The following is a 24,345-nucleotide window of genomic DNA, read 5'->3' on the forward strand; positions in this document are numbered from 1 at the left end:
CTAACGTTCAGATTGTTCAAGTGTTATATTCGCACCCTCCAAACAATTGTGTAATGTGTCGAGTCTAATTGGAGCCCCCTCAGCGTTTTGCATTCATATAGGCGCAGTAGTAATACTCTGGAAGTTCCACGAACCTTGACTATGTAACTACATATTCTTTTCCTCACCTCTCGTCTGTATTCAACTGGATGCGGATCGATCGATTGCCAGATTGGATGTCATGCATTCCACTTATTCACAGCTTACTTCATGAATGGCGCCCCCATGTGGCGTCCCGTTTGACAATTAAGCTGTATAGTCTTCAGCTGGGCTTCGCTCGTACCCCGCCCTGCAAACAGGATGCTGGGATACGCTGATGAATTCACGCTCTGATTGGATATATTTTGCATGACCTTTGACCGGCGAGTCATCACGGCACGACTCGGCAAGGATTGAAACGGCCGTTGAGACTGAGTCATCACTCTTTTATTCCCATTTATAAATGCTTTATTTTCGTTGAAATGCGTAATAATGTAGGAAAATCTGTAAAACGTATCTGTTTTGTAATTTTCAAATTCTCGTCACTTGCTCAGGCTCGGTTTCGAGTTCACGATGGGTCAGATTGCATACATTGCGATGCTCAAAATTTGTCCACATGGGTCCGCAATGAAACAGAAATCACATCCGGTATGGAATGGAATATGACCCACAAGGTGCTCTAAAGGCAGGATATTTGAAGGCATGCAAATCGTGATTGGCCGGCGTAGGCAAGTTTGGGCTGTAAACCGTGATTCTTCAATACTGTAAACCTTTGGAATTAGAGAAGCTAAAATATTAAATTTGGGGAAACTCTTTTGTACATACCTAAACATTCGCTCGTACCCCAGCGTGAATCTAATTCAAATCCGTTAGGATAAGGCAGTGAAGTACCTAGGATTGTTTTAGTGGGGTGGGGGCACAGGGGGCATCAGAATATCATGGGGGCACATATCGCAAACGTCCCATTGCAGTTTTTCCCAGTTGGGCCCCATAATGCCTCGCTATATCCATTGACATAAGAAATTGTCAACAGTAAACCTTTGGATAACTGAACAATACAACTTACAAAAACCCTTTTTGGTTGGGGAAGGGAAAGGGGCATTATCAGTATTTTGGTGGGGGCACCGGGGGGGGGGGGGGGCACGGATATTGTGTGATAGGCACGTCTCCCCCCCCCCCCCCCCCCTTGGCTACCCCACTGGGATATAAGGCCAGAGATATAATTTTATCGATTGTTTTAAAGACGAGTATTAAAATGAGATTGATATGCAAATGATCCGAAATTATAGCACTAAACCAGAGTGTATAGCCCGCCGCCTGGTGGCTGAAAAGTGCCAATCTTCGATGGTCTTTGGACAATTCCCCTACACAACCACAATCTCAAACAAGGACATCACAGTTTTTCTGAATCCGGTGAAATTATCACTGACAAATTCAACTAACACTACTCAGACAATTTGCATAGACTTTTCAACACACTTCATTAACGGAAGTTACAATGAATTTGTTTACATTTTAATATTTATATACAGCAACGTCAGCTATATAGAAGCAGCATTACTTACACCACATTTAGGAAAACATGCTACTAGTGTCAAACTTTAAAACGGATATGCTTTCGCGAATAACTTTAAGAATTTACATAAATATATTTTACAGCACACACATTAACACACGTTCTGTCGTATACTTAAAGGAAATATACATCATTTGCTTTTGCTGTAATTTTCAGAAATGGATGGAATTGGGGGGGGGGGTTGGAAATATATAGCAAATATAGTTACACTGACTTTTTTGAGGTTTTGGGTTCGAAAATAACAGTATACCAGGTGCCATGATTTTACAGGATGCTTTACACTGTCTTTCACTAAAAGTCCAGCAAGGTATTTCAAATTGATTTGGTAGTTTCATTTTTTGATGTTTGCAAATGTTGTATTTTCCCTTTAAAGAGTTCAAACACGAGCTGGGTTAATGTTGATGTAATTATTCCCATTGTATGGTAAGTTGCCTCCATAAGCCAGTAATGATATTTATTGTCTATTCACCGACGATATAGAAAACGTTGTACCAAACTTAAAAGAGCCCAAATGTCAACTAAAACTTACATATAATAACTCTGTTTTCACTTGTTTCACTTGTATATTCTTTCCTGTTAAGTACCATGGGCGAGCCAATCAATTAAAGGGAATATACATCATTTGCTTTTGCTGTAATTTTCAAAAATGGATGGAATTGGGGGGTTGGAAATATATAGCAAATATAGTTACACTGACTTTTTTGAGGTTTTGGGTTCAAAAATGCTATAAAAACCAAGAAAAACAATCATTTTCCTGTAGTCTGGTTCCCTGACTCCATTTAAGAAGAAACAGAGCAGTTTACATACATTGGGGAATTGTAAGGTCAGGGAACCAGTCTAGCTGGCTTGTACCCGTTCATAGGTGTGTAATCGATTGCAAACAAGTGCGATGGTCAATTGGGGCCAGTATTTGAAAAAAAGCCAGTTTTTTCCAACACTGGTCGGCCGGTCAGCGTTGGAAATTGATACAAAAATACCGCTTTTCTTGAAAATGACAGTATACCAGGTGCCATGATTTTACAGGATGCTTTACACTGTCATTCACTAGCAGTCCAGCAAGGTTTTTAAAATGATTTGGTAGTTTTATTTTTTGATGTTTGCAAATGTTGTATTTTCCCTTTAAGTACCATGGGCGAGCCAATCAATTAAGTGGCCGCATGATGTTAATCCAACACTGCACAATTTAAGCTACAGGAGCCCCACGTTATGACAGTCTTATTACTACAAGGCTTATTTAAAGATGCGTTTCCCGTGCTAGTATTGAGTTTTGCCTCGAAAAATAGATAATCCAAGGTATTCACATTTGAATGAGGCATCGAACGACAAATCCAGCTGCGTTTAATTATTGAAATATTTCTTCCCAAAAATCGAACGGCTCCCGGACAATAATTCGACTCTCGCAGGGCGGGTTCATTTGTGCCCGAAAAAGGAAAACCTTTTTTTCAAAGGGTTGCAGATGCCCAAAATTGAAATGAAGTATTTTTACGTTAAAACGAAACATACAAATTAAAACATTCGTAAGGAGAAAAAAGTTAATTTTTTTTAGGAGCACGGAGTATTAACTTTAAGAGGAGCCCTTGTATCTTTACTTAAATAACTTTTGGTCAGTTATAAGAGAGTCTGGCAGCTTTAGCCTCGGTTACATATTATTGTAATTTCAGCCGAACAATGAACATTTTACTCCTTGTAATTCCATCGCAGTTAGTTATTGTAACAAAAGTACATTTCATTAGTTCAAATTGACAAAACAGCCAACAAGTCAAATATTCATGTTAAATCAATAGTGATTTCTGTCTGTTGAAAACAATTTCAAATGAATAAAAAAACATTTGAAAATTGTCTTGTTACTATTCTTTCCAAAACAATCTTTTAAAACTGTATGAAACATAACTTCTTTAGTATGAACAGTCATAGATTATATTTAAAACTATTTTTTGACAGCGAGGTTGCGATTCAATTGATGATTGAATTCATGATATGTGATTGTCACGAGTGAAGCACGCTGAGGGGGGGGGGGGGGGGGGGTGTAGCCTGGTTCCGGAAATATTTCAGAAGCTACGGGCCAACGAATTCGCGTTCACACTGATTGTTGGTTGGGATGACACTGACCATAACCAATGTACATGTAATTTAGTGTTTTGAGTTAAAAAAAAAATCAGATTTTTTACCCCAGTGACCCCATGATGACCTTTGACCCGAGTTTGGTCATGTGACAAAACTACTGGGCTACTGCTACTATTGACAAAGTTTGGTTGAAATCGGTCAAAATATGTAGGATGTTATAGACAATGTTGAACGTTTTTACTAGCTAACTAACAGACTAACAGAGCACTATGGTGATTTGTTGAGCTGCTATTTCGCAGCTAAAAAACAGAACATGCATAGCATACGGTAACAAAACTCTGCCCCCGTCCGAGTGCATTATCCAGGCACAAAATGGACATTGCCTACTGGACATTACGCGTTGAAGTTTGTAAATGTGAGCCTTGGTTTGATAAACTCATAACTTTAGGACTAGTTGATAGCACGCATGGGTATTTTGTTGGTTAACATAAAACAATATTATATACCCTTAAATTTCCAAGCTATCACAAAAATATCCGAGTGTCAACGAAAAGTATGCAAAACAATTTCGACATTTTCTGAAAAGGGGCAGGATCCTCACCGTTTGCGGTGATTTTATCTGCATGCAGCACACATCTTCAATGGTCATGAATATTCAGCTAGTGCGATATTTGTATATTCATAAGAAAATAACAATGACGTCACACCATTGATATCACTCAGTCATGCATGTACATTAAAGCATTTCAACGAACGGCTTTCGTCGAGCTGCCACAGTGGCCTAGTGGATAGTGAAATGAACTACAGATCGCAAGATCTGTGGTTCGAACCCATGTCCATTTTCATCTCATATTTGTGTTGGTTGGGCTAACTTTAATTGGAGGGAAAACACAACGAGGACGTAAGTGTCTACCAACCACACAGAGTGATAAATCATGTTAAGGTGCGTGATGTGATTAGTTAAAATACGATGTATGCTGCCAAAAAAAATACGCTCCCCGTTTTGGTCGCGTGTTGTGGCACCTACCTGACATAAGCTTCGTACACAAATAGTCAGTTCTTTTGGACTGGGAACCAGACTAAAAGGTTTAAAGATTTGAAAATTATACTTAGGTTTAGAGTCATTTTTGACGTGTGCATCTTAACCCACTTCATGCTAAATACGTGGCAACCATACAGGCATTGCGTAGGTTATTATTCAGTAAGTTTATATAACAAAATTATATACACAACACAATTATCACAGTTACAGAAATTTGTCAAACATTTTTCACCTCGTGGGTCTTTCCAATGATACCATTTACACAATGTCAGCCATGTCTGGTCTCTATTGTCTGCTGTTGATTTTTGTGAAGGTTTTATTCAGTACTTGTTTCATCTGTTGGATGGAACTTCGTCTCCGAGTTTGTTTGCTGCCCTCCATAGCCTTACGTCTCCGAACCTCGCGGAAGAGTTCGTGGAAAGCCTCTTCGATATTGTCATCACCCCTACACGCAGACAGCTCATAAAACGCACACGCTAACTCTTGCGACAGACGCTCGCCCTCATCGGTGGATACCGTGCGCATATGATCTAAATCACATTTGTTGGCAATAATCACCATGGAGACGTTCCTTGCCTTTTTGATTTCGTCCAAGTAGTTCTTAATTGTGATGATATCCTCGTAGCTTTTTCTGTCTGTGACGCTGTACATGAGTAGAAATCCTTCTCCCCATCTCACGTGACCTTCTCTGTTGATAGTGTCCTCCTGAAAAAAAAGAGGGAGACAAACTAAGATTCTCATAAGAAGTGTCAACATCCTGTGTCATCAATGATGATGAGGATTGGGAATAAGTTCGCGATTGTCGCTGCGTCAAGTCAAAATAATCATCTGCTACCTTATAGTAATTATTGTTTATTTTGAGTTTTAGCCATGACAGACACTGTGAATAATTTATTCAGGATTTGTGATAACACAAATGGAGGCTTTTCCCATAAATGTGTATCAGTTTTCCTTGCATCTGTACACTGCAAAAACAGTAGTGTTAATTCAACACCATTCGGTATCTATATAGGACAACACCAGTAAAATTTAACACCAGATGGTCCTATATAGATACCAACAGTGTAAATTTAACACTGCAGTTTTTGCAGTGTAGACACAGCTTATACCTGATCAATTCATTTATGTCCATCTCTTGACCAATATAAGAACAATTATAAAACTGTAAAAAAAAAACGTAGTTTCCGAGAACAAAAACATCGACAGAACAAAGTGCCTGGGTCTGACAAAAAGTGTGTTCAATCTCACTAAAAAAACATTGAAGGAAGTAAGACTTTAATAACTGAGACTTGAAATGTTAATCGTCGTAGTAACTTCAGTGATGATAGGCCTGTGTGTCTGGTATATTCAAACACGCTGTGGTTATTTCAACATGCCAAAAATTAGATGAAAAAGAGTACAGTTGTAGAGCATGTTATTTGACTCACTTCAAGCAGAGCGAGCTAGACACGAAAAACCTGTGAAATGGCACTCAGCCGAGTGGAGAATAGACAGAACAAGGTTCAATGAACAGTCCCCAAAGATTCCATCATTAACTTCGGTTGAAGAATCCTTATGTGTACCGACAGAACTACCTCGGCCCATTTGTTGACTAGCAATGCGGATGTAATTTCAATACGTGCGTTGAGTGTTCACAATACATCATTACGCTAAAATATTTGAGTATTCAGTGATAAAAAAAAGGCTTATTGACCTGAAAACACAGGATGACGCCATGAACGGACCCGGAGAATTTCTTATTGAATTTAACTGCATACTTTAGGTGATACACTTTTTCATGAGGGATTGGTGGTCCTAGTGACACGTATCAAATCAAGCCTCGCTAAGCACAATTCCCGTGGGTCAGACATTTTGTCGCGCCTCATCTTCTCTGAAGAAACCCCAGGAACTTGTAGTTCTTCAAATAACCCACTGATTGTTATACACAAAATGTTTGTTTTCACAACTCTGTTCTGCCAAAGGAAACGGGCTTAGCGTCCCTAGTGTAGGTATAAACACTGTCAAGCCCATTTAGTTAGGTCTCAGTCTGACACAAAAGGAGAAGTCAGAAACGGTCAATGCAAAACAAAGTGCTCTAGATTGCAGGTACAGAGATCCACGATTTCAAGCAAAATTCACCAGTCCCAGACAAATTTGAGGAAAGGTATTAGGCGAGTTCGATTTCAAATTATGGAACAAATAAGCTCACTTAATTGTCTACAGTCTTTCAAAATATCATGAAGCGTTGTAGTCCTTTATTCAATCGCAATGAGATTTCGACAACTGAGAAGGCACGTGTAAAAAAAAACACGATTTATCCTTATGTAAAACTTGGTAATTCGCGATGTAAAATTAACATAAAGGCCAAGACGTAACGTGTTGCTCGTATAATTGGTGTTTTACAGAAAGCGAGACAGGGGTTTTAAGCCTGTCCCCTCCTCCGCCATACGCCGAGTGACTGAATGAACCTCACTAATCTCTCATACTAAAGCGTCTTAAGACCAGCTTTATTCTAACCTAATGTAGCGGATGAAGCCCTCGGCCACGTCTTAATGACTGTCTTTACAGCTAAGAACCAGAGGGTAATGTCCTGTGTAAAGTCAGGATTAAAAAAACTGCCAACAACTCAGATGATGACCAACCTAGCGTGTCAATTTAAACACCGACTGAGCCGAAGCCTTTTCCTTTTGTAAAAAGAGACCCATCGCAGGAAACCTGGCTGGGAAATGATCCACTGAATCGTCAACAAAAATCCGGGCGGTACAGGAAAGAAAAGATTGACAAAACGACGCACTATAGAGAGCCAGGATTGACAGAAAGTATGACAGAATGCGAACAACACACAGGAAAGTAACAAAGTAAGCCTTCCGTGTAACAGCGATAAACCTCCCTGGAATACCAACCTGATGCCCAGCAGTATCCAAGATCTCCATAGATGCAGTCTCGTCGTCAATAATCGTTTGATGACGATACGTAAATTCTGCATCAACATAAAAACAAAATGCTATTAGACATACATATGCACTCTAGAGCTTACACAAAATCGAATGCATCAATTAAAGGGAATATACATCATTTGCTTTTGCTGTAATTTTCAGAAATGGGTGGAATTGGGGGGTCGGAAATATAAAGCAAATATAGTTACACTAACTTTTTGGAGGTTTTGGGTTCGAAAATGCTATAAAAACCAAGAAAAATGATCATTTTCCTGTAGTCTGGTTCCCTGACTCCATATAAGAAGAAACAGAGCAGTTTACATACATTGGGGGAATTGTAAGGTCAGGGAACCAGTCTAGCTGGCTCGTACCCGTTTATAGGTTTGTAATCGATTGCAAACAAGTGCAATGGTCAATTGGGGCCAGTATTTGATAAAAAGCCAGTTGTTTCCAACGCTGATCGGCCGATCAGCGTTGGAAATTGATACAAAAATACCACTTTTCTTGAAAATGACAGTATACCAGGTGCCATAATTTTACAGGATGCTTTAGACTGTCATTTACCAACATCCTGTTAAGGTATTTCGCAAAAACTTGATAGTTTTATTTTTCGTTGTTTGCAAATGTTGTATATTCCCTTTAACCTTTGTAGGGCGAATGTCATCAACCTGCGTCTTAATCCATCTACTGTCTACACTTTATGTTTTATGCAATCTGACGGTTTGGCATCTCGTAAGAGCGACCCAAAGTCCCCGAGTTACACACTGTGCTCATGACTATAGATGGACTTAAGACACATCCTATATGCATAGTCACTAATGGGCTTTCCGTGGCCTTAATACAGTCATTACCACTGCAGTCACTTTGCAATATAAAATTCATCATTTCTACACTTCGTTCCCTGCTCTGACGCACAGGCCTATATCGTCAGATCCCGTCCTTTTTTGTTTAAACAACAAAGGACTGGATTTTACGATACAGTGCCTACTTCAGATCGGGAAAAGAAGTTCAGAAATGATGAATTATTAGTTTGACAGAACGAATCAACTTACCCAATGTCGGGTCGTATTCCCAGATGAAACGTCGCGTTAAAAACCGCACCACAGTGGCTGAAACAACGAATAAGATTTCAATGTATGATTAAAACCAATGAAGTATGGAAAAAAACAAGCTAGAGTAATCTGAATACGCATATACAGGGTGAGTAAAAAAAGAAGAAACCCAAACGTCGTGACCATTTTTTTGTAGTGAAGTTCTGCATGTAGCACTTTCAAAATCTAAGATAATGACAGCCCAATCTATAAGCTTTCTTTTAGTATACAAGATTCACTGAAATCATTTATATTCTTTTCAAGTTTCGGAATTTTAAACACAACCACCGTTTTGAAATTCTGTCCACGGATTACCAAAAACTGTTCTTTCAGCAAAACGAAAACGATTCACATATAGATGTTTGTGAATTATTTTCGTTTTCTTCAAAACGGTGTTTGTCTAACTTGAAAAGTACACGAGTGATTGAATGTTTATTGCACTAAAAGAAAGCTTATGAATTGGGCTTTCATATCCTAGATTTTGAAAGTGCTACATGCAGAACTTCACTAAAACAAATGGTCCCGAAATCAAGTGCGGATCCAGAACACAATTTTTTGGGGGCCCCCAAAAAATTGGTCCCCCCAAAAAAGTGGGTCGAAAAAATTACGGCGTGGGGTTCGGGGCCCGCTTAAGGGCCCCGAAAAATTGTTGGATTCTAGATGCTCTGTGGTGTGATCTGAGGCAATTTCTGACCACTTTAACCAATGTTTTTTTGAGGAAAAGATGGTGGTGTACTGCCTTTATTGCGATGTCACATAAAAAAAAAAAATTGGTTTCGTTTTTTTTTGGGGGGGGGGGGGCATGGCCCCCTTTGCCCCCCCCCCCTGGATCCGCCCTTGCCCGAAATGTGGGTTTCGCTAATTGTTTTTACTCACTCTGTAGTTTCGCCAAAAGTAAAGAAACTTTGATGACTCAAATGTGCGCCTTATTTTCATATTAAAAATGAATCCAGGCAGTGCAAAGAGAGTCGGAAACGGAAGGGTATGGTAATGTAGAAAAACAACACATGCATGATGATAATTTAGCGTGTCATATTTCAGTAATAAGAACTGATTTGTTTATTACCGACAGTTTTTTTCTACAAATATAATTCCACTATGAAACCGATCTGTCGAAGATCTAATGAAATAATGTCGTATCTATATACCATGGCGATTTACGATATAAACTGTTGAAGAAGATGAGTACAGTTTTGTTTATTTGGTTGGATAAATTACACTGTTTGAGGATTGTCTTCCTACGGCAACATTTTTTCTAAGACACTTTGCTGGACGGTATATACGCGAGCGCGTATCTTACGCCAAGATAGCAACTAAGTCTCGAAGGTATACGTGCACAAACACGCGTTCCATCCTCTATGATGCGCATTCCTATAGATGTTTATTGACCTAGTGTGCTTCTTAATTCGTCACAATAGATGAAGTGATTCAAGCAGTTATTGAATTACAAAATGCTGTGTAACAAATCTAGCACTCGGTCAACGTCTAGACTGATGACTGATAAATGGCTGTTTTCTTGAGTAATAACATCTTGAGCTGTCCGTTTGTAGTAAGGTCAGCATATATAAGATTCCTCAAGCATCTTACATGTCATACACATGTCTTGCTTGTTCTATCACCTCGCGTAGCTATGCATGGCGTTCCCTTCACACACTCTGGGTCGCCTCGGTTTCTCCATCCAATGCAAAACTATTTTAATTAGAGTAAACCATCACTATGATGAACTGTCACACAATTCATATGGATGTTTCTTTGATACTACATTCATCGCAACTGAAGTTCGCTGATTGCTGAGTGATAATTCCGACATGATGTTCCATTTTGTTCTGTTCTCTTTAATCCTCTGCCCTAGTTTCACCGTTGTAAAGTAGTCCCAGTCCGCATACCAGACTCAATTCAAGTAACAAGGTTTAGTACCCAGCCAACTATGATCCAATTTCTCCGGCATAGGAGCAATAAAACTCGACAAATCGAGTCCGACATGTCAATTACCTAGATACTCCGCTCCTCCGCGTCTATATCAAACTTAAACGCCACATGGCAATTTCCTTGTGTTGTTTTTGATAACCGACGCATCAAAATACAGAACGTCTTGTCGGAAGAATTTGGAATGTGGTCATAAGCTTGCCAGAAGCGCTGGTTGTTGCATTTATAAAATGGATGAATAATAAACAGAACATCAGGTTGGGTATTTGTCTGTCAAGTTCGTAGCAGCAGGATTCCCTTGACATATAGACGGCTATCTTATAACCGTTCCAATTACAATCTAATCAAATCAGTGAAATCTAATTTTTGTCATGGTATGGTACGGTTGTCTAGTAATATTTTGGAGCATTAATCATATCCGAAAATAGGACGGTGAAATTTACTCTCCCGGTGATCAGGAACTAAACTAGTGAAATGAATCCGAGAAACTCAATATTGGGGCTCATATCATGTAGTCGGTTCACACACAAGACAATGTTTAGACAGCAAGCATAACATAGTTGCACGCACTGCCCTGTATATTCACCTGTACGAATGGTATGGCGCATGCTGTGCGAGCAGTGTACACGCGTGAAAATACGAAGCGACCACAAACTGTGAGCTGAAATCTGTCATTCACAGTGCTGTTGACCAGATCAACAGGAAATCTAGCTGCCTGGCGAGTTGACTTGCTCGCTAGTGCTAGTGTGAATATGTTTTTCTTTGCATGTCAATATTTCATCAAATAATAATAATAATAATAATGGATATTTATTAAACGCGAAATATCCACCAAAAGTGCTCAAGGCGCTAATACATAATCAAGATCAGGTACTCAAGCTTGGATCTTAATAAACACAACTTTAAATTTGTGGAAAACTCTGCTTAGAATTTTAAGTCAACAAGGGTATTGTCTGAAAATATTGTGTTTGAAAATAATCCATTATAATATTTGAAAATGACTTCTTGCAATCGAAAATAAACTCTTGAATTGGCAAGACATGAGTTTAAAGTGCAATATTTAACATGGCGCGCATAAGTGACATTTATTCAAGTTAAAGCGGTAGCTTTTGATTATTTCAAGATATCTCTAATTATTTCAAGATATCTCTATTTATTTCTAGATGTCTCTAATTATTTCAAGATATTTATTATAATAACGCATTTTGACATTTTAAGAGCCTTTGAGTGATGATTTCGAGATATCTTGAAATCCATATCAAGATGTCTCTTAATACATTTGAAGATATCTCGAAATCGTTTCCGCTTCCGTGTCACATCATCGTTTACGGCCGCCCTCGCACGATCTCTGAGAAGGTCCGCCATTTTCCCCCGAGTTCTCGCCAATCAGCCGTAACACTGATCCCGTGATTCCATTTTGACCCTGACATGACATGACACTGGCGAAAACGGAAACGATTTCATGATATCTTGAAATAGACTTCGAAATATCTTGAAATTGATTTTAAGATTTCTTGAAATGGATTTCAAGATATCTTGAAATGGTTTTCGAGATATCTTAAAATGGTTTTCGAGATATCTTGAGATGGATTTCAAGATACCTCGAAATGATTTGGAGATATCTTGAAGTCGACTTGGAGATATCTTGAAGTCGATTTGGAGATATATTCAAATGATTTGGAGATATCATTACATAATTTAGAGATATCTTTAAATGATTTCAAGATATCTCTAACTTCGCGACATCTCAAAATCGATTTAGAGATATCTCTTAATCATTCGAGATATCTTGAAATAATTAAAAGCAACCGCTTTAACTTGTCACTTATGTGCGCCATGATTTAAGTTACATAGGCCTTCAAGACATTCTATGAAATCACGAGAATTCCTGTCATTTTCACATGAATTTCAAGACTAAATTAAACTAGCTGAAAGAATTTCACTAAATATATCAACCGCAGAAAATGGTACTGATTTCAAAGTGTTTTCAGTGCCATGACGACCTCGAGTAAAACATAAATAGGAAATAATCCTTCCCATATGTCAAGCATGAAACCATGCAACTTGTACACCATTTGCCGGGAAATGCACGACATGTTTCAGGTGTTTTGAAGCAGCCAACGCCATGTACATCTCATATTTTGATAACCCACACTGACCCTTGAGGCAACATGTCCAAATATTTGGATCAATACCATTCGGGAAGCACGTCTCGTGTTTTCAGCAAATAATGTCGGCCGGTTCCGGCAATGTAAAGTCTAGAGAATCAATACATAAGTCCCTTCTGACAATCGCAACTTGGAACATAAAATGTTTCCAAACAATATGTGGTTTTATGTTCTAGTGTTTGCTGCATCATGTTCAAAGTGTGCACGGGATTGACAACTCTTAAATTTCAAGACTATAGCAAACAAAAATACGAAGCTGACTTTTTATTCAGATCGAATTGTCGTACTAGATGCAAAATCCTATATGGAGAACAGGCATTGGTTGTAAGTGAGAAATGCCTGCGCCTTAGGCCTCCCTGGATCACAATCATAAGCCAATTTCATAGAGCTGCTTAAGCACAAAATTTGCTTAAGCACAACAAAATCTTGCTTAATATAATCAGGGTACCGGCCAAAACTCCACTCGATTGTTATGCTAAGTAAACAACAGCTAAATACCAGTCACAAGCAATGTACATCGCATGGAGTTTTGGCGGGTTACGTGATTTTACTAAGCAATGTTTTTTCGTGCTTAAGTAAATTTTGTGCTTAAGCAGCTCTATGAAATTGGGCCATGATGTGTACTGTACATGGCGAGTCAAAAAGAAAAAAAAAACGAAACCCAAATGGCAGGACCAATTCCTGAATGAAGTTTTGCCTGTAGCACTTTTAAAATCTAGGATATGAAAGCCCAATCAATAAGATTTGTTTTAATACAAGAATCATTCAAATCACTCATGTACTTTTCAAGTTAGGAATTTTGAACACAAAAACCGTTTTAAAATTCTGTCCACGGATCACAAAAAAAGGTAAGTGTTCTTTCAGCGCGACGAAAACAATTCCCCTGTGTGTGATTTGATTTCGTTTTGCTAAAAGAACACTGACTTTTTTTGGTCCTGCCATTTGGGTTTCGCTTTTTGTTTACTCAACCAGTACCTACAGGAGAATTCGAGCTAAAATAACGATTAAACTGTTTCAATTTGTTAAAAGAGGCGAATGCAATGTAGGCCTGCAGCATATTTCTTTCGGATATTATCTACACGACTCACACAGACTACATACGTACGTACATGATGTAGTTCATTAAAAGCTTTAATTATGTTCACATTCCAAGGAATTGGCGGCCGATGTGATACCAATGTAGACCGTCTGAGAATGTGGAAACACTGCAAGGAGGTCATGCCGCACGCCTGACCCGCCACTTCTTATATTTGATTCCAATTGAGTTAAGATGCTAATTATTTCTGACCAGAGGACCCCCGGTGGGTGTAACTCAAGAAGCGGTATTTGCCTGTTTTCGTGGATTCTGCTACTAAGCCTAAGGCCAAGTAGTCTACTTGGTGCACTTACCAACATACCAGTTAGGCCCTACGGATCTATACCGCATCATGTATGCACACTTTCATATAGTTCCAGACCAATGACCCAATGGAAGCAATAGGCCATCAGCCTCGGTCCAAAATTTTGGTAACCGGTATCAAATGAGGGGAATAATCGTCATAGCGATTTTTGGCAAGGTATACACCTCTAGAGTTGGAAAATATGTGATAGCATTGCAGCGGTGGCAGCTTTTTAGGTGTTATCACCCTTTTTTCAAAATGTCCATCAAAATGTTTGTTACCACTCTAGGGGCGGTATACCTTGCGCATGCGCACTTTAATCATTTATGCCTTGATTTGATACTGACCAAAGCTGATGGCCTACAACAAGAATTTGTATCTGTATCCTTGCATGTATCTTTAGCATGAAATATTACCCTCAAGTCTGCGTTTTCATAAACGTATCGACGTATCGAAGTAATACAATAAGTTAATATTCCCCGGGGACCATGCATAAAGTCATCTCAGCAAGGACGTATCGCCCGATGCATTTGCATCATTGTCTCGTAGGGTACCCATATGGCATATCACCTATAGTCACACCTCTCCATTACTATCACACGGACTGCGCGCTACATAGTTATCACGAGAGGTACTGAACGTACTTGAATATTACCTGAGGCTATCATTTATTTATATCATTTAGAATATCAAACACTGGCACAGAGATTCTGAAAGTACATGTAAAAACGTAGTTCTGAAATGGGCCCTTATTAAACTCGGTGCACATAGGATTCTCATAACCGCTCACAAGATGACCTAGCGCGGTGGTGTGAGGTGATAGTAGTGAATTATTCAATAAGATTGAAATACAAAATCTAAAGGGAAAGTGTTACAACGATAAATGGCTGAAACTACATCATTGCGTGTTAGTTGTCAGATGATTTAGTTAAATTGTATTTGTGAGTTTGAGGAAAGTTGAGAATTCAGTCCAACCCTTGAACTAACCGTCCATTTACCGAGTCACGATCCTCTAGCTGTTGTCATGGTTTTATGTTAAAACTGCAGTATTCATCTTCGCCATTCCTTGAAAATATACTTTTGTTTCCCATTTACCCTTATTTTCAATTCCCGTTTTGCCATTTTTAAGGGTATTTTCATGGTGCCTTTTTTGTTTTTATGCTAATGGCAATTTCCATATTCAGGAGCAAAACCTGTGATGTCATTCCGTGGTAGAAACCTCTATGCTACAGCCCCCTCAGCACACACGCAAATTACTAGAATTTTGGGTATTTTGATGTCGTCAGTTCTCTTTTATTTGGTGATTCGTTCTTGTGTCAGTGCAGTAAGCCAATCAGCAAACCTTTCTCCCAAATGTTTTCAACGAGAACATTTTGGGTTCAAAATTTGAACAGAAAACCCCTTAAATGAACAGTATCTTCCTGAAATGATATCACAGCCGAAAGCTGAAAAAGCTTGGAAATTTTTTTAATGTTTAAAAAAGTGGACTTTTCAATAAAGTAACACAAAAGTAACACAGTTGTCTGGAAAAGCTTGGAATTTTTTTAATGTTTAAAAAAGTGGACTTTTCAATAAAAGTAACAAAAAAGAGATGTCAAATAGTTTTCATAAATTTCAGAGGTGTAGAAAATTGCACAAAATGTTTTCTTATAAGAATATTTAATCGCATGGACCATTTAACTATTTCAACTCACCTGACTTGCCCACTCCTGGCCGACCAAGTACTACTATCTTCGTATCCACCCCCTTGGAGGGAGTATTAGCGCGACTCATGCTTGGCGCGTTGTGATCAAAACGTTGAGATCTGCTGCTATTGCTAACCACTGTTGAAATGTCGGATCTCAGTCAATCTGAGGAATCAGAAGAAATCACGGATAAGCCTTAAATCTCTTTCATTCAAATTCAGTCATTTACGCAACTCGCTGCCAACAACTCATAGTAATATTATTCTTCGACGCGTCTGTTTGTCGTGGTTTTTTTATGTAGCACTAGCAATTTTAATGACTGCTTAGTCACGCGTAATCAACTGCAAATCCCTCATTACTCGGACGACCACTCATATCTATAGCTTTTGCCGCTATTACACCGACGATCATTGATAACTCTCAGTATATGATCCATGCTAACATCTTTTTATAGCTCATTGATGATACATACCTGCATGCGGCACACGTACATACCTGTACATTCACGCACGTAATACACTTGTAAATAACAGCGGTGTATAACCATTTCAATATTCTATAGCTGAGAAGTCACCTTGAGATACACAGCATCCATAGTCAGGCAAGACAAGTGACTTGATGAACAGCTGGAGGGAGTCGGACTTGTTCATATGAGACCGAGCAAAACAGAAAGTTGATTCCAACCAACAGACTTTCACGTCCACTAAGACTGATTCGCTTGCCGTATTGATTCGCCCACTTCTCTCTCGACCTCCTCCTCCGTGACTTTCACGTGTTGGGGAATTTCAATTGAAACTTGGCCTCGCAACGGTGCACGGTCCTGCAGACAGCATGATCATGTAACCTACTCGATGACAACTTATCTGCCTGGCTTTGTTCAGCGATCTGGCTGCAAATATTTGTATTAATCTTGGGTTTTATTTGATTGCAAGGCTTACACGGTCGAGCTCCCCGTAGAATGACAGGCCTTGGTCAAGGCACCGTACTGCACTGAAGATTGGATGACTCTGTTGCCAAATTCCTGAAACCACGGGGAGTATGTCTCATGGATAGATCCGTGAAAGCTGCTCGATTTCAAAATCAACAACTCAAACTTCTGCAGCTTCCGTCATATATACAGTACACTGCGGCAATAGACCATTATCATGTTGCGGCCATCGTGATGTTTCCCATTCAAATCAATGTAACCAAAGCGAGGCTGGAAGGAAAAAAAGTCTGGCTCCTTTTTGCATTGAAATAAATATCATTCAGTATACTGGGTACAGGAAATATGACTGCAATTGATGCAGCATGATAGAGGTCTATTGTCTTCCACTGTTAAAGGTCTTTTATAAATGAAAAGATGTTGCATGAATCCACATGTGAATACACATGTAAAAAATGGGACTATTACAATTGAAATACACGTTGATTTCAACTTGACCTACTACGCATGCGCGCAAGTCACAGGGTGATTGGAGATAAAGAGCTTATAGTGATATCAGTTCTGCGCATGCGTTTAGAGCAGTCACTGCTTTGCACATTGTACATATCTCTGTGATGTTAGAGATAGCTACGAGATCATGTGATCCCTGAATCTGTATTCAGAAACCATTCCTAACATTCAAAGTTGTTATTATCCCTCTCGGCATGTGGCTGATACAAAGAACAATTATTATCTCGACTTGCTTCTCTCTGTTGAAACTAAAAATAGTCCAAGGATTACCGGCACTTGTTTGGGTTTTTCTATTTTTAGATGTCCTCTTTTTAGACCACTTTCGTGGAAGACAATAATAACTCATAATATTGTGCAGTGGTCAGCGTATGTGGCCGTTGGCATAACGTGACATTGACATCAATTTTCTGTTATCAATCAAAACATTTCACCTTTGCTATATAAACAGGTTCACCTACTTCAGCACCTCATTGTAGTGAATATTATACAAATATTGAATGCTTCGAGTGGTGTAGTAAAACTAGCCTCCCGAGGTGATCCATGGACATTCTATTTTCCCGAGGCGAAGCCGAGGGAAAATAGAATGCTCCATGGATCACCGAGGGAGGCTAGTTTTACTTCACCACGAGATAAAACATTCAATATTTGTTTTATAACACTTCACCCACAGATTCTGCTTGGTTTTAATATTTTAAATTATTTAAATCTGAACACAGTTGAAGTAAACTTCCATTTCAATACAAAATTGGTGGAAAATGTATTTCTCTCTTCCGAACTACCCCTTCGCGAAATGTTTGAACCCAACTCTGTGGCGCGCTCTTTTTTGAACAAAACGTGCTACGCCCAACGCGCAACGCGCACACCAGCATGCATTTGCACACAAATACCGCGCCGTGGAAATAGTACTTTGGTTGCTAATGGTATAGTACTTTGGTTGCTACGGGTAAAGTGCTTTTGGCCGTACACAGAAAGATAGCAAAAATAGAAAGTATCATGTGACTCGCTCTCGGCCAATCAAGACACAGAATCTGTGGATGAGGTGTTATGATTTACGTTACAATGGTAGGATAAAATGAATCTAAATGCAAGTCTCTGGAACTTCTTCGAAGCTTCGACGATATTTACGTATGCATGCCACCGACATTATCATCCTAATGAAGCGTCAACGTCAACCAACCTGACCAAATTGACTCCATTAACAAATAAATGATAAAAAAGGACATGCAGAAATTATAGAAGCAATGAACCAAATTCCTTAAAAAACCCACTCTCTTATATGTATCCAATATTCTTTCCCCATTCCTTTTAGTCGAAGTCTTCTTTTCGAAGCCAATCTGTACTTTCCTGAGTTCAAAATCCCTTCGATCGTATTTTATCATATCTTCCTATCTCGGGGGGACTTCAAAATAAAACCAAATGCGTTCCCGCGGAACTAACACGATAAAAACAAAACCATCACTTCAAACAAAATGTCTGCCTGCAGGTACACTGACGTTGTCTACAGGCGTGATATTGACGTTAAGTTACAGGAAGATTACTCAGTTAATCATGCATGAATCACGTCTATGCTATCCTTACCTCGTCGCTTGCTCTCGTTGGTACTTAAAGGGAAGATACAACATTTGCAAACATCAAAAAACGAAATGATCAAATTATCACGAAATATCTTACTGGATTGTTAGGGAATGACAGTCTAAAGCATCCTGTAAAATCGTGGCTCCTGGTGTGCTGACATTTTCAAGAAAACTTGTATTTTTCCAACACTGGTCGGCCGACCATCGTTGGAGAAAACTGGTTTTTTTTTTCCCCTCCAAAAACTGCTTCTAGTTTATGTAGTCATTAAGCACTTTCTTTGCAATTGATTACACATCTTTAAAGGGGTACACGCCTGCTAGACTGATCCCCAAAGTCAATAAATTGCAACGTCTCATCTTATTGTGGGGCCAGGGAAGACCACAAGACTATAGTTGGGGTTTCTAAGATTTTTCAGCATCTCCGAACCCAAAACATGAAACAAGCTAGTTCAATAATATTTTTTATCGCACAGTAATCCTCCGAATCCATTTATTTCTGAAAAAATTGCAGCAAAACCAAATGATGTATATTCCCTTTAAGTTACAAGAAGCCTACTCAGTTAATCATGCATGAATCCCGTCTATGCCCCCGTTGGTACTTAAAGGGAAAATACAACATTTGCAAACATCAAAAAATAAAACTACCAAATCATTTTGAAATACCTTGCTGGACTGTTAGTGAATGACAGTGTAAAGCATCCTGTAAAATCATGGCACCTGGTATACTGTCATTTTCAAAAAAAGTGGTATTTTTGTATCAATTTCCAACGCTGATCGGCCGATCAGCGTTGGAAAAAAACTGGCTTTTTTTTCAAATACTGGCCCCAGTTGACCATCGCACTTGTTTGCAATCGATTACACACCTATGAACGGGTACAAGCCAGCTAGACTGGGTCTCTGACCTTACAATTCCCCAATACATGTAAACTGCTCTGTTTCTTCTTAAATGGAGTCAGGGAACCAGACTACAGGAAAATGATTGTTTGTCTTGGTTTTTATAGCATTTTCAAACCCAAAACCTCAAAAAAAGTCAGTGTAACTATATTTGCTATATATTTCCTACCCCCCAATTCCATCCATTTCTGAAAATTACAGCAAAAGCAAATGATGTATATTCCCTTTAAGGTACCTCACCGATTCTTTATCAAGCATACATCTTTCTAATGAAATATTAAAACATTTCAGTCGAGTCTTGAAGTCCGTCTAGAAACCCGCCCGAAGTGCTCCCATGCTTTTTCCTGCCGTTTTATTAGCAATACTGCATGGAGAACAGTATCGAGGCAAGGAGACTTTAAGTGCGTCATTGGTAAGCAGCAGTGATCTCTAAGAGCTAGCGCTTTGTCTTTAGTATCCATTAAGTCTCCGTAATGTTCAGCGGCACTTTGGCCGTGTTCAGGATGAATGTATTCTGTATTATTTTTTGTCTGCTTAATTTAGATATTACCCAAGTTAGCAATATGTTATCGCGAAGCGGCACTTTGATCACCGAAAACATGTGTTTTTAAAAACATTTCAACAAGTTGATCGGCGTTGGGTCTAACTGAATATATAAGCTTTACAGTGGCTGACATGAACGCTCAAACGTAAATAAACATTTGATATTCAGCGTTCTGAGGATCATTTTAACCTTACTCAGCAAACCTTGCATTTTTGATAAAGGTCAACAAAAAGTCAACGACATTATGATTAAAATCATAGAACATTCACGAGCAGTAGACAATCATAGACTGCAATGATCAAAAACAATTGGCAGTGATTAAAAAGGAACGGTTACAAACATGGTGTTTTATATGCAGACATTTTTTCTATGTTTCCAAGTCCGAACATAATACATTCCCATATATATTGCTTCCTTGAAGAGACGGGCTCCGTGATTTTGTAGTCCACCGTCTGAGAATTGAGCTAGATGTGTTCTTGAATGAAGACAAACTACATGTTTGTTGAATGATGGAATCTCACCCAATGTCCCTCCAAATCTTGATATCAATGATTGTTTACCGGATCGTTTCATCATACAACAGGGCATCAAATCACCTTGCCACGGTGTGTATTATCTTACATGTCTGTTGGTGCAATTTAGGTGGTAAACCGCTATAGGCTCTTTGTATAGCACAACGTAAGCGTGAAATGGTTTAGACACATCTAATTAAAACTTCCAAGACAACATCAGTGTACGAGTTTGCGAAGGACAGCCTGAATTCTCTCATCGTATAGCACCAAGCAATTGAAGCTAATCGACAACACATATTGCACTTAATGTGAAACACCAACATTGAGAACTTCATTCTGCGATGCTTCGGAATTCGGACCAACATCGGACATTTTCATGGCAAGTCTCAACTATTGTAACTTTGCGATTGTCACATAAAAAAGCCGATATCGAATTTCAATTTGAATTATTTTGTATTCCACAACACATAACTGCCTGACCACTTACCAAACTAAAGAAGCAAACTAGAACCTCTCAGCTCCTATCGTGGAGTATCTTTGAAACAAAACTCGAGCTGTTGTTTACATCATCATTAGACTAAAACAGGCGTAGCCAAAAAAGCTCAAGGAGAAGTCTTCTCTGCCAAACTCCAACAACTAAACTATGAGACTGCTCTTTGAACATAAGATAATTCAGCGGTATTACGAGCTGCGTTTATATCGCCCGGACTGTACTAACACCTCGCACGGCAGTGACACAGCTTATATCATTCTCATCTTGTTCTCATTCTGATAAGGAAGTTAAGGCACACATGCGCAGTCAGGAAAACAGCCATGCACTGGTTGGACCAGGTTGGGTCACTGACATGATTGTGTAAGTAGTAGTGTGTACTCAATAGTACCATAGAGTAAGTATGTATTGATGTTAGGTGTGTTGTGTAGTTTGTTTGTTGGTTAAGTTGGGTGGTTGGTTGATATAGTCGGTGCATAGTCGGTGGGTCGGTCAGCTGATTGGTTGGTTGGTGGTGCGGTTGGTTGGTTGGTCGATCGGTCAGTCAGTCAGTTGGTTAGTTTGTCGTTTACGGTGGATTAATTAGTCGTTACGTACTTATTACGTGTTTACGTTTTATTACTGTGTAGGGCCTACTCGGTATTCTCGTCAGCAAACTTCGGTGTATAAGATATGGCATAAAAATGTAGCAATCATCACGCACTCTAACCTTCCCAGTCAGATGGTCAGATTAATCAGAATCCGGGTCAAATGGGCATCTTTCCCGGGTGCCACTTTTCCAATGACACTTTTCCGGGTAAAAAAATGACACTTTTCCGGGTCAAAAATGACACTTTTCCGGGTTAAAAGGGCACTATTCCGGATCAAAAATGACGCTGTTCTGGTTCATTTTTGACCAGGAAAATTGGCCATATGTGACATTTGACCCGGAAAGTGACATTTTTGAATTGGCAAAATGTAATTTTTGACCCCAAAAAGGGGTCAGGCCAGAAAAAAACAAACCACCAAATTTTGGGTTAATCTGTCTATGGGTGTTCTTTTTAGAGTGCTGCTTTTCCACTTCCCTTTTAACTCTTTCTAAATCTTTTCTCTCCTAGTCTTCAAATCAAATTGTAACATTTGTATTCTTCTTATTGCGAGATCCGACTGGAAATGCCGGCACTCTTCCCACCTTTTGCTGCTGGTTAATGACCCATCGTGCAGGGATTTAGATTGCAACTGTTTGGACGTTGCTATAAAGGCCAGCGTGTTCAGCTTGAGGTGCTTGGCATAAAGACATACCGCGGAGAAGGTGGATGAAAGAGCCCTCAAGAATCTTACAGGCAGAAAACGAGGTTGTCTTCCTATAAATTGTCGATAATCACTGAGAGACCAGAGAAGGACCTATAGCTTTGCAAGGACACTATAAGCATTGTGATCCTTGACATTTCTTATAACGTTATTAGCGACTACCGTGTAGTTATAGGCTATTTCGTTAAAAAAAAAATGTGTGTATTACAGAGTTGGTAATATCACACTTTGTAAACCGGGGGTAAAATTTAATTCGTATTGCCAGATCCCCGCAACAAACCCAAACGCAACCGCTGCTCGTCTATGCGCACTTTACAACTGTACTATGTTGCATGTTATCATGAAGACTTTATAACACTATATAGATGATATTTACCTGTCGTAAAGCTTGATGTTGATATTATCAGCGCACGGTACGGAAGGAGTTCATTTGAATATTTTAGCATTCGTTGTCGTAGATGACTTATCCTAGAAATCATCCAACGTTTATCACAGCACAAAGTTCAACCGGTCTGTTTTTGTATGTATATCGTTATAAATATACTAACATGTATATTGCTGTGGCGTGTACAGCTGCCTCCCCCCCCCATGGGCGTCGCCAGGATTTTTTCTAGAGGGGGGGGCAATTTTTTTTTTGCCAAAAAATGCTTGTATTTCTCAACACATTCTCGATTTATCAGTTTTAGAGGGGGGCAGGGACATTTTGCCCCCCCCCCCAACACACTAAATTTACACCACTTTGTCTTCGCGCCTCTTTTTCATTTTTTTTCGTTGTTGTTGCTTTTCCGGGGGGGGGGGCAAGTGCCCCCTTGCCCCCCCCCCCCCCCCTCGCGACGCCCATGCCCCCCCCCTCCCGGCACCTCACAACCAATATACTCATAGTAACACTCCTTTTTACTATTTATACCAACACAATTGTTTAAGAAGATTTTCCTATGTTGCCAATCCCAGGACCCAAAATGTGGAACGCTTAAAGGGAAAATACAACATTTGCAAACATCAAAAAATAAAACTACCAAATCATTTTGAAATACCTTGCTGGACTGTTAGTGAATGACAGTGTAAAGCATCCTGTAAAATCATGGCACCTGGTATACTGTCATTTTCAAGAAAAGTGGTATTTTTGTATCAATTTCCAACGCTGATCGGCCGATCAGCGTTGGAAAAAACTGGCTTTTTTCAAATACTGGCCCCAGGTGACCATCGCACTTGTTTGCAATCGATTACACACCTATGAACGGGTGCAAGCCAGCTAGACTGGTTCCCTTACCTTACAATTCCCCAATATATGTAAACTGCTCTGTTTCTTCTTAAATAGAGTCAGGGAACCAGACTACAGGAAAATGATTGTTTTTCTTGGTTTTTATAGCACTTTCGAACCCAAAACCTCAAAAAAGTCAGTGTAACTATATTTGCTATATATTTCCAACCCCCCAATTCCATCCATTTCTGAAAATTACAGCAAAAGCAAATGATGTATATTCCCTTTAATTTGGTATAATGTATACGAAATGGTTTTTTAAAGTTGAACGATACGTGTAAATTTGTTGGCGTTGTCGCCTTGTAGGCATGTAGGCCTAAGGATCGTAACAATTATAATTTCCACATGAGCTTGTTTGGAAACGGCATGCTGAAATACCCTTTATTTAGAGAGACATTAAGCACAGCTGACTGGATTGAGTTTTAAGCCAAAATGGAGTGGACATTCACAGGATTGCACATATAATTCGAAGTTGGCAATA

At 39.3% G+C, this 24,345-nt stretch overlaps 1 protein-coding gene across 3 annotated transcripts; it reads right to left on the reverse strand.

Annotated features, from left to right (window-relative positions):
* Nucleotides 1-4,470: 4,470 nt before the first annotated feature.
* LOC119723962 (ras-related and estrogen-regulated growth inhibitor-like) lies at nt 4,471-21,575 on the reverse strand. 3 transcript variants are annotated; one of them, XM_038194886.1, is made up of 5 exons: nt 21,311-21,575; nt 15,874-16,029; nt 8,668-8,724; nt 7,583-7,659; nt 4,471-5,405 (listed from the first exon to the last, which is right to left on the reverse strand). In XM_038194886.1, the coding sequence occupies exons 2-5, from the start codon at nt 15,950-15,952 to the stop codon at nt 4,986-4,988; spliced, it is 633 nt and encodes a 210-aa protein (XP_038050814.1). In that variant the 5' UTR covers nt 15,953-16,029; nt 21,311-21,575; the 3' UTR covers nt 4,471-4,985. The 3 variants fall into 3 exon arrangements, with proteins under 3 accessions (XP_038050814.1, XP_038050827.1, XP_038050820.1); XM_038194899.1 differs by lacking the exon at nt 21,311-21,575 and adding an exon at nt 16,439-17,003; XM_038194892.1 differs by lacking the exon at nt 21,311-21,575 and adding an exon at nt 16,360-16,449.
* Nucleotides 21,576-24,345: the final 2,770 nt, after the last annotated feature.

This window comes from Patiria miniata, unplaced genomic scaffold (genome assembly GCF_015706575.1).
Source record: "Patiria miniata isolate m_02_andy unplaced genomic scaffold, ASM1570657v1 HiC_scaffold_1, whole genome shotgun sequence".
Lineage (NCBI taxonomy): Eukaryota > Metazoa > Echinodermata > Asteroidea > Valvatida > Asterinidae > Patiria > Patiria miniata.

Excerpts from the sequence above, each read along its gene's own strand:
- LOC119723962 (XM_038194886.1), bottom strand. The coding sequence starts at position 15,952 with ATGAGTCGCGCTAATACTCCCTCCAAGGGGGTGGATACGAAGATAGTA. Across the intron at positions 8,725-15,873 it reads GCCAGGAGTGGGCAAGTCAG|CCACTGTGGTGCGGTTTTTA; the intron begins GTGAGTTGAAAT and ends TCGTTGTTTCAG. Across the intron at positions 7,660-8,667 it reads GGAATACGACCCGACATTGG|AATTTACGTATCGTCATCAA; the intron begins GTAAGTTGATTC and ends ATGTTGATGCAG.